The following is a 12256-nucleotide window of genomic DNA, read 5'->3' as shown; positions in this document are numbered from 1 at the left end:
CTCTAATGGGATCAGTTGCATGGCTGACTTTCCATGGGTGGGGGAGGAAAATACGTGGCGTCCCTCCGGGACCTTCCCCACCATCTAGGATTGCTGCAAGTGATGTTGTTTGCCTCTGGTAAGCAATGGATTTGCCCACTGAGACAGGCATTCCATTGATGCCATCGATGTGGAGCAGAAGGGTGCCCCCTCCTGGCCATGGACTGCTAATGCCGCAAGCTGTCATAGCTGCCTGCTGACTCGGAGCGCCTGCTGCTGCTTCGCCGGCTGCTCCTTGCCCCTGAGCTGCTGCCGCTCCGGCTCCGGCTCCGGCTGCTGCCACCACCGCTGCTCCAGCTTCTGCTGCGGCTGGTCCTTTTGCTGGAGTAGGTGTAGCTACGGCTGGGAGAGTGGCTGAAGGCGCTGTGCGAACTGGAATAGCTGCTTACGCTGCTGCGGGATGAGGAAGACGGGCTGGGTCGGTAGTATGGGATAGGACGCTTTCGGGCACTGTGGAGACAAAAAGAGGAGAAGGGGATGGGATGTTGGCTGGTGCTGTTTCGAAAGTGTTCCGTTGACCTAACAGGCAGTATCAATTTGAGTTCATTCTTTGTCCACTATCCATGATGTTTACCGGTCTGTTTTTTTCCCCTCCCCCAAAATATCAACATTAATATCAATATTTTGAAATAAACTATTGATGGTGTTGGAAGAGAGCTTTGACCATACCATGGATTGCGAAAAAGACAAATAATTGGGTGTTAGAACAAATTAAAACAGAACTATCACTAGAAGCTAAAATGATGAAACTGAGGTTATCATACTTTGGACTCATCATGAGAAGATATGATTCACTAGAAAACACAATAATACTGGGAAAAACAGAAGGGAGTAGAAAAAGAGGAAGACCAAACCAGAGATGGATTGATTCCATAAAGGAAGCCACAGACCTGAACTTACAAGATCTGAGCAGGGTGGTTCATGACAGATGCTGCTGGAGGTTGCTGATTGATAGGGTTGCCATAAGTCATAATTGACTTGAAGACATACAACAACAACAGGCCAGTATTCATTCAAGTTTGTTCTTTGTTTTTCCTGCCCATTCATTTGAATGCAAGGGAAACACAATGTAAATGGCAGGGGAAGAGCATAATTAATTATGTATCATCTGCAGGCTGAAAGAGACAGCAACAGAGAATACCGATCACATTTGCTGGACTGATTGTGAACAAGCAAATTTTGGCATTTTCCGGTCTCGTTTCTGTTTTTCTCAGAATTCTCTGACATCTCTAGCCCTGTCATCCACCCCTCATTTGGAAGGGTGGCGGTGGCTTGATCTCTACACGAACTTTTCCTGAAAGCAGCTGAGAGGGCCACTTTTCTTTTTTTCACTTCTGGGAGACAAGGCTAGGGTGATCTCACCTTGTTATGCGTCGTGCTTCCAGATGGCTGGGAGAATCTCTCCTCCGCTTCCTCATGGGTGAATATGAGTGTTTGCGACGTCTCCGGTCACAGTGCCTGTGAGAGTCTTTCTCACTGGAGCCATACTTGTGATCTCGATCACGATCCCTAAGAAAAAGATAATCCCATAGACAATCAACAGAGGTCAACTCAGTTCAGACAAGCACATGGCTTCATATGTTTGACCTTCAGCAGGTGGATGTTGGAGAGGCCACCAATGACAGGAGTCTGCTGCCAGGGATTGTGAGGAAAAAGAATTGGAAATAAAATTGCCAGTACCAGTTCATTCAGCTCTGGACACTGCACTTTAAGAAGGATGCAGGCAAACTGGAACAGGTTCAGAGGAAGGCAACAAAGATGATCAGGGGACTGGAAACAAAGCCCCATGAGGAGAGACTGAAAGAACTGGGCATGTTTAGCCTTGAGAAGAGGGGAGATACGCTAGCACTCTTCAAGTACTTGAAAGGTTGTCACACAGAGTAAGGCCAGGATCTCTTTTTGATTGTCCCACAGAATAATGGACTCAAGTTACAGGAAGTCAGATTTTGGCTGAACATCAGGAAAAACTTCCTAACTGTTAGAGCCATACGACAATGGAACCAATTACCTAGGGAGGCGGTGGGCTCTCCATCACTGGAGGCCTTCAAGAGGCAGCTGGACAGGCACCTTTGGGGATGCTCTAACTTGGATTCCTGCACTGAACAGGTGGGTTGGGCTCGATAGCCTTCTAGGCCCCTTCCAACTCTACTATGCTATGATTCTATGATTCTACCATGATGCCAATATAAAATCTATGGTGCAACTGCACTCAGGAGTCCCTGTACGGTTCTGGTTGCGTCACCTCAAAAAAAGGATATTGTCGAGTTCGAAAGGGTTCATAAAAGGGCAACCAAAATTATCAAGGGGTTGGAGCAGCTCCCCTATGGGGAAAGGTTACAGTATTTAGCAGAGCTTGGAAAAGTTACTTTTTTGAACTACAACTCCTATCAGCCCAATCCAGTGGCCATGCTGGCTGGAGCTGATGGGAGTTGTAGTTCAAAAAAGTAACTTTTCCAAGATCTGGTATTTAGGGCGTTTTAGTTTAGAGGAAGAGGGAACATGAAATCACGTGTGTGGCGCAGAAAGTGAATAGAGATAAGGTTTTCCCCCCTCATAAAACTAGAACTCATGGATATCCAATGAATCTGAATGCTGGAAGATCCAGGACAGACAAAAGAAAGTCCTTCACACAGCACAAACTTAAAACTATGGAATTCAAGAGACAGCAAATGGGCACCAAGAGGATTAAACAGATTAACAGAAAAGGCTACCAATGGCTGCTAGCTAGGATGGCTACATTCTACCTCCACGGCTGGAGGTGGCATGCTTCCGAATACCAATTGCTGTGAATCGCAGGTGGGGAAACAGAATAAGACATCTGGATCAGTAGCGAGCCGACTCTCAGATGGGGGAACTGGGTCCAGCGCACATGAGCTGTACCTGATAGGGCTATAGCGAGCATAGCTGGGGCTTCGCCGCTGCCTGGAGCTCCTGCTTCCGGGACTTCTTTTGCATGACTTGGACGAGTAGCTGGGGGAACGGGAATAGGATCTGGAAATAGGGGAGAAAAACAAGATTGCTGGGAAAGAACAGGAGACAGCGGCTCAGCACAAGATTTGAACCCAAATGAAATGGTACATATGAGGAAATGGCCTTATTGACGTCGTGCCGGCCTTAATGTCCTGAGAGACCCCAGGCGGCTGACAGATCAATCGTGAAGACATGAAAACCAAAACTCAATTTCTTCCAAAACCCCAATCACACGAAGTACTAATTCATGTAAGTTCATGTAAACTCATCCATAGCGTGTGAATTTAGAGGGGGGGGGAATCTTATTTTCTGCTTCCCCCCCCCCCACGGTTAGTGTGATGTGGTTTTGGGAACAGGTATCCCTATACCTTTTATTTATTTAACAAAATGTATAAGATTTAATTATTTATTGAATGTATATCTCACTCTTCCTCCTGAAGGAACCTACTTCATCAGCCCAAAGCTCTATGTGGTTTAAAAACACTTTAAAGCAAGCCTCCCCAGACTATATCTGACATGTATTATAAGATTCCTGCACTGAGCAGGGGGTTGGACTTGATGGCCTTATAAGCCCCTTCCAACTCTACTGTTCTATGACTTTATGATTCTAAGATGTAACTTTATTTTATAGTGTACGTTTTAAAACTGCTGATTTTCTTTTGAATTTTTTAAAAGCAAACTTGTTTTTTGAATGTCTGATTTTATTGGCAATTTTAGATGTATATGTTATGTAAAGTGCTTAGAGGTTTTGATGATTAAGTGACATAAAAATTGTGTTAAATAAAAAAAAACCTTACACAAATATATGCACATTTCCTGAGGCCTGATAGAGATTATGCATTTTGACCGGGAAATGTGCATAATTCCCTCTTCATGGAAGGTTAATAATGTCCACATTCTCCATGAGGCCTGATCAGTGTGCACAATGGTGGGTTATTGTGCACATTAAGCGCTCAGCTTATATCCCATTTAACATATATATTGCTGTTTTTTAAAATATATATATATAGTTCAGTAAAATGGCATGTTAGAAGTACATGATTGGGGAGGATTCCTAAACGAAAACATTTTTAGCAAGGGTTGAAAACAATACAGTGAAGGGCCCTCCCTAACATCCATCTATGTGGAGTTCCAGAGAGTAGGTGCCACCAATAGATAACCCAAAAGAGAGCTCACCTTGTCCTTGATGAACAGGATCTGCTGTGTGAGGACCGGGATCCAGCTTTGTGATGTAAAAAATGCGAGAGGCAAGACTCCGAAGATGATCTGCTAGAAGAGGACTCATTCCGTCCACTTGGCCTAAGCGGAGAGCCAAAGAAAGGGGTGGAGACAAGACTCCCTTTCTTCTTCTCTGGATGGCCAGAAGATTGCAATGACCCTTCTCTGAAAAGAGATATTTCCCATCCAAGAATATTTTTCTTTTTCCCCCTTTCCCTCCTTCTTTCTTTCTAAAATTCTTTTTATTTAAGATATAACAAAACAAGTGAAACAGCGGGGAACAAAAACATGAAATTGAAAATATCTTGACTGCATACTGAGAGTCCACAAAAATGTATACATATAAAAAATACAATGTTTTCTGCACCTAGATACAAAGAAAAAGGATATAGTACCTATATATATATTCACCTTTACAAAATCCAGATTGTAGAAAATCTTGGGAACTTTTATATTGCTATCTGCCTCATTAGTGCAGGAAATAAAACTCTACCATTCTGCGACAAGAATATTATTCTAGCCTTATTAGGGATGGAATGATATGTCATTTTCAGTTTCTCGATCTTCTACTCTCAGCTACACTTCTATACATTTCTGCAGCAACGTGCAAACCTTTTTTTTAAAAAAAAGATCCTCATGAAAATTGTTCAGCATCTTAGTGTGAATTTTTTGTAATAAATACATTTTTATGCAGTTTTGACTAACATACACATTTTTTACAAGCAAGTTATCCTCATAGAATGCATTTTTGCATGTAATTTTCACCAATAAATGCATTTTATACACATTTCTCCCCTTAATATATGCATTCTTATAAGCTCTGATTGGTTGGAGAACTGCATTGCAAAATTCAGATAAGTGCAAATTTTGAAAGGTGGCTGTGTTTCGGTTCTCGTATTATTTTGGAAAATGCTAACTTGATAAATTTGGTTTTAAATGCAAACTGAATTGAATTTCTTGCCCATCCCTAGGGCTTATAGGAACCTGCTACATCCCCTGCAATATCCCTTGATATTAATCAAAACTGCCTGCAAAATGCGTTTATTAAGGGAAATTCGCACTAAAAAGCTGGAGAATTTTCATGAGGATTTTTTTAAAAACAAAATTGGCAAATTGCTGCAGAAATATTGAGGGCTGAATTGAAGATTGGAAAAATGAGAAATGAAAGGGAGGATCTTCTTATCCCTAGCTAGAAGAGACCTCTGGGTGAAACCTTGGAGAATTGCTGCCAGTCATTGTAGACATAGACATAACTGAAATAGATGGACCAATAAATCTGATTCAGTATAAGGCAGCTTCCTATTTATTTATTTATATCCCGCCCTTCCTCCCAGCAGGAGTCCTATGTTCCTATGTCTTAAGGAAAGGGTGATGGCTCAGTAGTTCAGAGCCTCTGCATTGCATGCAGAAGGTCCCAGGTTCAGACCCCAATGGCATCTCCAGGTAGGGCTGGGGGAAACCCCTGCCTGAAATCCTTGGGAGCCCCTGCTGGTCAGTGTAGACAATACTGAGCTGAATGGACCAGTGGTATGTCTGACTCAGTATAAAGCAGCACCCTGGGTCTTAAGGGAGGAGCCAGATCTCATTAGCGACAGCAGCGTCCTGCGTTCCTGGGGCAAGGCTCATCAGGCAAGTTGCTCACCTTCGATCCTTGGTTCGAACCGGCGGAGACGGGGTTGGGTCTTCTAAAGTTGCTCCCTTCGTCCTGGAGAAGCAGCTGGTGAAGGAATTTCCTGAATCAGAGCTGCTGCCCCTGCTGGTCTTCCCGGAGCAGAAGGTGTGGCCCAAGCCATCATGAACTCTGCAGCGGGGTTCCGGGCCACCCTTTGACCTGGATGCGCTTGTCTGAGTGGAGGGAGGGGAAGAAGTATCGTTTCCTGAGTCGTACTCATGGGGCCTTCCGTTTCGTTTGGTGACCCTGTCAGGCCGACCCCCTGCTTTTTGGAAGAGGTCAGCAGGACACCCAGACTTTGAAATCTGCAAGCAAAGAAAGCTGTTGGCCAGTGTTTAAATAGATTTTATTTTTTGCCCCAGCGTGTTACTTTTGTTTCATTTTATTTATTCATTCATTTTTTTCAAATAAACCAGGTGGGTTTTTTTTACCATCACGATGCACAGTCTGTAATCAAAGGAAAGGAAAGGAAGGAAGGAAGAAAAGAGAAAGGAAGAAAGGAACAAACAAAGAAGTCAGAACTAAAAAAAATACATCTCCCTGAAAGAAAGAAGAAATGTCCTTTTCTTTTTTTTTTACCCACCCGGATATAAATTGGAAGATTTTAAGGCATCATGCAAAGAGTTCTACGCATGCGATCCATGTTGAATGAAAGATCAAATAAAAAAAAACTGTAAATCAAAGCAGACTATAAACGAGAGCCTTTTCTTAAAACAAACAAAAATGGACAAAGTGGAAAGGAATAAATGTATCTTTTTTAAAAATGGAAGACATATGTCCTTAGAAATCAAACAGAACGAAATCCTCTGAGCACAATCCAGCTAAAGTTAAGCGCATCTAGATCGCATTGACTGCAACGGGAGAGTCTTAATCAGCCTTCACCAACCCGGTGCCTTCCAGGCATTTTGGACTACAGTTCCCAAATATTTTGGCTGGGGCTGATGGGAGTCAAAGTCCAAAACATATACGAAGCACCAGGTTGGTGAAAGCTGGTCTTCAATCGACAGACCTTAAGGGTGCAATCTGAAGCACTCCTGTGCATCAGCCTTTCCCCGACCTGGTACCCTCCAGCTGTTTTGGACTACAACTCCCAGCACCCCTAGCACCTAGCTGAGGCTGATGGAAGGTGTAGTCAAACATAGCTGGAGGACCCCAGGTTGGGGAAAAGCTTCTATTATTACATGGGAGTAAATCCCACTGAATGCAGTGGGACTCGACTCCAATTAAATAGTCAATTTAATAACTATTATTAATAGTTGTTGCTCTGTGCCTTCAAGTCAGTTACGACTTACGGCAACCCTATGAATCGGTGGCCTCCAAGAGCATCTCATAATTTTAATAGGGCTTGCCTTTATATGTTAGAATGCAGGATCAAGTATGCTATAGCAGTCCTTGCTATAGATCAGTACCTGTTCTGGGAGAAAGTCCTCAACTTCCTTGTAGGGGTGCCTCACATAGCAGGGAAAAACACTTGGGAACAGTGATTATACATGTGAGGGAGAGAAGACAATATTAAAATTGGTTGTTATATGCCTTTTCATCTTCCTTAGGTGAGGCTGTTAACGTACTAAACCGTTGCCTGGCCGCGATAATGGATTGGATGGGAGCTAACAGACTGAAGCTTAATCCAGACAAGACCGAGACGCTGTTAGTGAATGCCTTCTCTGCCCAGATGGTGGATGCTCACCCTGTTCTGGACGGGGTTACACTCCCCTTGAAAGAACAGGTTCGTAGCTTGGGAGTTCTTATCGACTCTTCCTTGTCTCTTGAGGCTCAGGTAGCCTCAGTGGCAAGGAATGCTTTCTACCATCTCCGATTGGTAGCCCAGCTACGTCCCTATCTGGACAGTGACGACCTCGCCTCAGTCGTTCATGCTCTGGTAACTTCTAGATTGGACTACTGCAATGCGCTCTACGTTGGGCTGCCCTTGAAGACAGTTCGGAAACTACAGTTAGTCCAGAATGCAGCGGCCAGATTGTTGACGCGGACAAGAAGGTCCGCTCATATTACACCCGTTCTGGCTCGTCTGCACTTGCTTCCTATTTGTTTCCGGGCTAAATTCAAAGTGCTGGTTTTGACCTATAAAGCCTTACACGGCATGGGACCGCAATACCTGGTGGAGCGCCTCTCCCAATATGAAACTACCCGTACACTGCGCTCAACATCTAAGGCCCTCCTCCGAGTACCATCCCATTGAGAAGCTCGGAGGGTGGTGACTAGAAATAGGGCCTTTTCGGTTGTGGCTCCCGAACTATGGAATGGTCTCCCCCATGAGGTGCACCTGGCGCCGACGCTGCTATCTTTTCGGCGCCAGGTGAAAACCTTTTTATATTCCCAGGCATTTTAATGCATATTATTATATGTATTGTTGTATTTTGCTACTGTCTGATTATTTTTGTTTACCTTTGTTGGTTTGATTCTATTGTTTTATTGTATTTATATATTCCTGATTGCTTTATTTTATGTACACCGCCCAGAGAGCCCTTGGGCTTAGGGCGGTATATAAATTAAATAAAATAAATAAATAAATAAATACGCACAGGATTGATCGTATGCTGCATGTCCGGCAAGTCCCACTGAAGTTAGTGAGACTTACTCCTGGGTAGGGATGGGCAAGAAATTCGACTCCATTCACATTTCAAGCCGAATCTATGTAATTCGCACTTTCTGAAGCAATATGAGAACTGAAACACAAGCCGTCCTTCAAAATTCACCCTCATTTGAATTTTTCAATGTGGTTTGCCAAGCAATGCATATCATAGGGGAAAGTGAGCATAAAAATGAATATATTGGTGAAAATAACATACAGAAATGCCTCATATGACAAAACAATTGCTTGCAAAAATGTGTACATGAGTCAAAAATGTGTGCACTAGGATAAATTTGCCCTGAGACGCTGGAGAATTTTCATGAGGATTTTTCTTTCAAAAATTCTCAAATTGCTGCAGAAACGTGGGGAACTGAATGCAAGATTGGAAAAAATGACAAAGTGAGATGTTTGAAACGGGCAGATCTTTCCATCCCTACTCCTGAGTAACCATGTTTAAGACTAGTGCTACAGAAGGGCTTAACTTTGGCTAGGATCTTGCCCTTGATGGTTAATTTCCATTTGATAGAAAGAAAGAAACAAAGCTTTGACAAGGAGATGGGGTGTCTGTCACACGCAAACAATTTAAAATTAATTCTTTCAGGAATGACATAAAGCAAATCTGGCAAACAAACTGTATAATGCCTTGGGGAAAAAATAACGAAGGGGGGGGGAAGAGAAGAAAATTAAGGAAATATTTTAAGAAAACTAAAAGCAAAAACTCCCTCTGGGATATTAAAAAAGGAAAAGAAAAGGTAGACATATATCTTTTGGTGTGCTTTTCCCCCTCCTAGAAGGTATAGCTCAGGGATGGGGAACCTGTGGCCCTCCTGATGTTGCAGGACTCCAGTTCCCAGCAACCAGCATGGTCCCATGGGGATGATGGGAGCTGTAGTCCTACAATATCCAGAGGGCCTCCGGTGAGTCACCCTGGTACAGTTCATACTTCCGAGTGACCTCTAGTAATAAACGTCCTAGCATCTTGCGGTTATTATCCACTTACCAATCAAGATTTCCTCCTTTAGTAGGGTAAGGTGTAAGAAAAAGGGAAGAGTGGACATAATCAGTCCATCATTAGAGTCTCAAATTACAAGAGAAGTTAAAAAAAAAAAAGCCATAAACCCTCTCTCTGCAATCCACTCATGTGTGTGCTTGTTTGTTTTTGGTCTGATTTTTAAACAGCTTTGCCATCGTTTCCCTCTCTCTTCAAACAATCCCCTTCAAACCAATTCCTTTAGGCAGGTTGAGGATCTGGAGTTTACATAGCATCACCTTCCTTGGCTTTTCATGATGACATGTGCCAAAACAAAAGACGTTATTACGAGGAGAATGGAGACTTTTAAAAACAAAATTAAAAAGATGATTTCCTGCTGGGCGTTTCAGTGAGGACCAAAGGGTCTTGGCTTCATAGTGCAAACTGTTCTCCCAATGATGCTCCTGGGCTCCCCATAATATTATCAGAGCCACGCGGAGACTTTCCTGGGGTATGGAGGTGCCCAGACACACCTCTGCACACTGTCCCAATGCAGATCACAAGACGTAGCGCAAATCCTCCAAATCTCATGCAGGAAGCTGCCTCATACCACATCAGACCACTGATCTTTACCTAGCTTGGGACTGTCTACACTGACTGGCAGCCAGTGGTGGCTGGTGCCCATTGGGACAGAAGGCAGGGAGACCCTAGAGAAGGCGGAGCCAACTAATTCTAGTTTTAGAGTGTCAGACTGGGACCTGGGCGACCAGGGTTCAAACCCCCACTCAGCCACGAAGCTCACAGGGTGACCTTGGGCCAGTCACTGTCTCTCAGCCTAATATACCTCTGTTGTGAGGATGAAATGGGGAGGGGAAGAACCATATCTGCATGCCTCCACCTTGTGCTCCTTGGAGGAAACGTGGGTTATAAATGTGCTACTACAGCCTATGGCCATACTACCTTGAACACGCCTAATCTTGTCTGATCTTGGAAGCTAAGCACGGTCAGGCCTGGTTAGTACTTGGATGGGAGACTGCCTGGGAATACCGGCTGCCATAGACGTAGAGGAAGGCAGTGGTGAACCACCTCTGAAGACCTCTTACCATGAAAACCCTATGAATATATCCAAAAGATTCATAGGGTCGCCATAAGTCGTAATCAACTTGAAGGCATCTAACAACAACAGCAATTACTACTACTACTAATTCCTCCCTTCTGAGTTCTACAAGCGGTAACGCTGAGATTAAAGAGGAGGAAGCTGACAGCCAGGACCACCCCCTGGGCTGGTTGTAAGCAAGAAGGCAGGCAGGGGGGCCTAGCTAAGAACAGACTGAGGGTGGTGGGGCACTCTCCCATGTGCCCTAATGAGCCAGCCTCCACTGCTGACAGCGACTCTCCAGGATTCCTAGACAGGAGCCTTTCGCTGCCCTACCTAGAGATGCCAGGCCTTCTTGCATGCAATGGAAGTGTCATATCAGTGAACTGCATAGCCAGTATTGTCTACTCTGGCTGGCAGCAGCTCTCCAGGGTTTCAGGTAGGAGTCTCTCCCAGCCGCACCTGGAGATGTTGCTGGGGATCGCACCTGTGGCCTTGTGCAAGAAGGCAGGTGCTCTGTCACTGAGCTACAGCCCTTCTAGGTTAGCTGAGAGACAGTGACTGTGGCCCAAGGTCACCCAGAGAGCCTCATGGGCGAGTGCAACAGAATTGCGCCCTGTGGAAAGCCAACCATCTGGCCCCTAGTTCAGGGCAAGCAGGTGGTGCTTCTGTGTGCAGGGATGAAGCTCAGCAGCTTTGCCTGGACAGAGCTTGGAAAAGTTACTTTTTTGAACTACAACTCCCATCACCCAATCCAGTGGCCATGCTGGCTGGGGCTGATGGGAGTTGTAGTTCAAAAAAGTAGCTTTTCAAAGCTCTGCTGGGCCCCCATATGACTGCTGCCTGTTCACCTTACCGTTCTGTGACGTGATATACGGAGGTTTGAGTGAACATCTGCCAGACACCTCAGCTTGATCTATGCTTTATTAACCATGGTCAACATGAATAGAGTTAACATTTAACCACGGTTTACCGTGACGTGCTAAACCGGCCATAGTCTCAGCAGCTCTCGCAATGATGTTGTTAGGTCAAGCAGTATTACTGCAGCTGAGCTGCATGCTGCGGTGGCTGGTGCCATTTGGGGGCAGATAGGGCAGAGAGCAGGCACACCAACAGTCAGTGGAGCCAGAGCCAAGAACAGGCGGAGCCAACTAAGGCCACATTCACCCCGTACATTTATTCCACTGCTATTCCATTTTCAACAGTCATGGCTTGCCCCAAAGAATCATGGGAAGTGTAGTTTGTGAAGGGTGCCGAGAGTTGTTTGGAGATGTCTTGTTCCCCTCACAGAGCTACAATTCCCAGAGTTCTCTGGGAAGAGGCATTGAGTATTAAACCCTCTGACAACGGTAGCTCTGGGAGGAGAACAGGGGTGTCCTAACAACGCTCAGTACCCTTCACAAACGACACTTCCCACAGTTCTTTGGGGCAAGCCATGACTGTTTAACGTGGAATAACAGTGGAATAAACGCATAGTGTAAATGTGGCCTAGCTCCTGGTTTGTCCCCACTTTACTCCTTGGAGGAAAGGCCCTAGTGCAGTGGTAGAACATCTGCCTCGCATGCAGAAGGCCCCGGCTTCACTCTTAAACACCTCCAGGTATGGCTGGGAAAGAGACTCTTGCCTGAAACCCCGGAGAGCCGCTGCTGGTCAGTGTAGATGATACTGAGCTCAATGGACCAATGCTCTGACTCAGCAGAA

General features: G+C 44.8%; 1 protein-coding gene and 1 pseudogene across 1 annotated transcript in view; one reads left to right on the top strand and one right to left on the bottom strand.

The window, feature by feature from the left end:
• Positions 1-206: 206 nt before the first annotated feature.
• The window catches only part of SRRM4 (serine/arginine repetitive matrix 4), an 86240-nt gene continuing 74190 nt past the window's right edge, over positions 207-12256 (bottom strand). The window contains exons 5-8 of the mRNA XM_061603256.1: positions 5870-6072; positions 2920-3030; positions 1402-1548; positions 207-489 (exon numbers count right to left, since the gene is read on the bottom strand). Coding sequence (XP_061459240.1) covers positions 207-489; positions 1402-1548; positions 2920-3030; positions 5870-6072 — 744 coding nt within the window. The remainder of the gene's footprint in view (positions 490-1401; positions 1549-2919; positions 3031-5869; positions 6073-12256) is intronic.
• LOC133373610 (5S ribosomal RNA) lies at positions 10403-10521 on the top strand (annotated as a pseudogene).

Source organism: Rhineura floridana, chromosome 19, assembly GCF_030035675.1.
Source record: "Rhineura floridana isolate rRhiFlo1 chromosome 19, rRhiFlo1.hap2, whole genome shotgun sequence".
Classification (NCBI taxonomy): Eukaryota; Metazoa; Chordata; class Lepidosauria; order Squamata; family Rhineuridae; genus Rhineura; species Rhineura floridana.
Note: the sequence above shows the minus strand (reverse complement) of the source record. Positions and strands in the feature narration are given on the sequence as shown.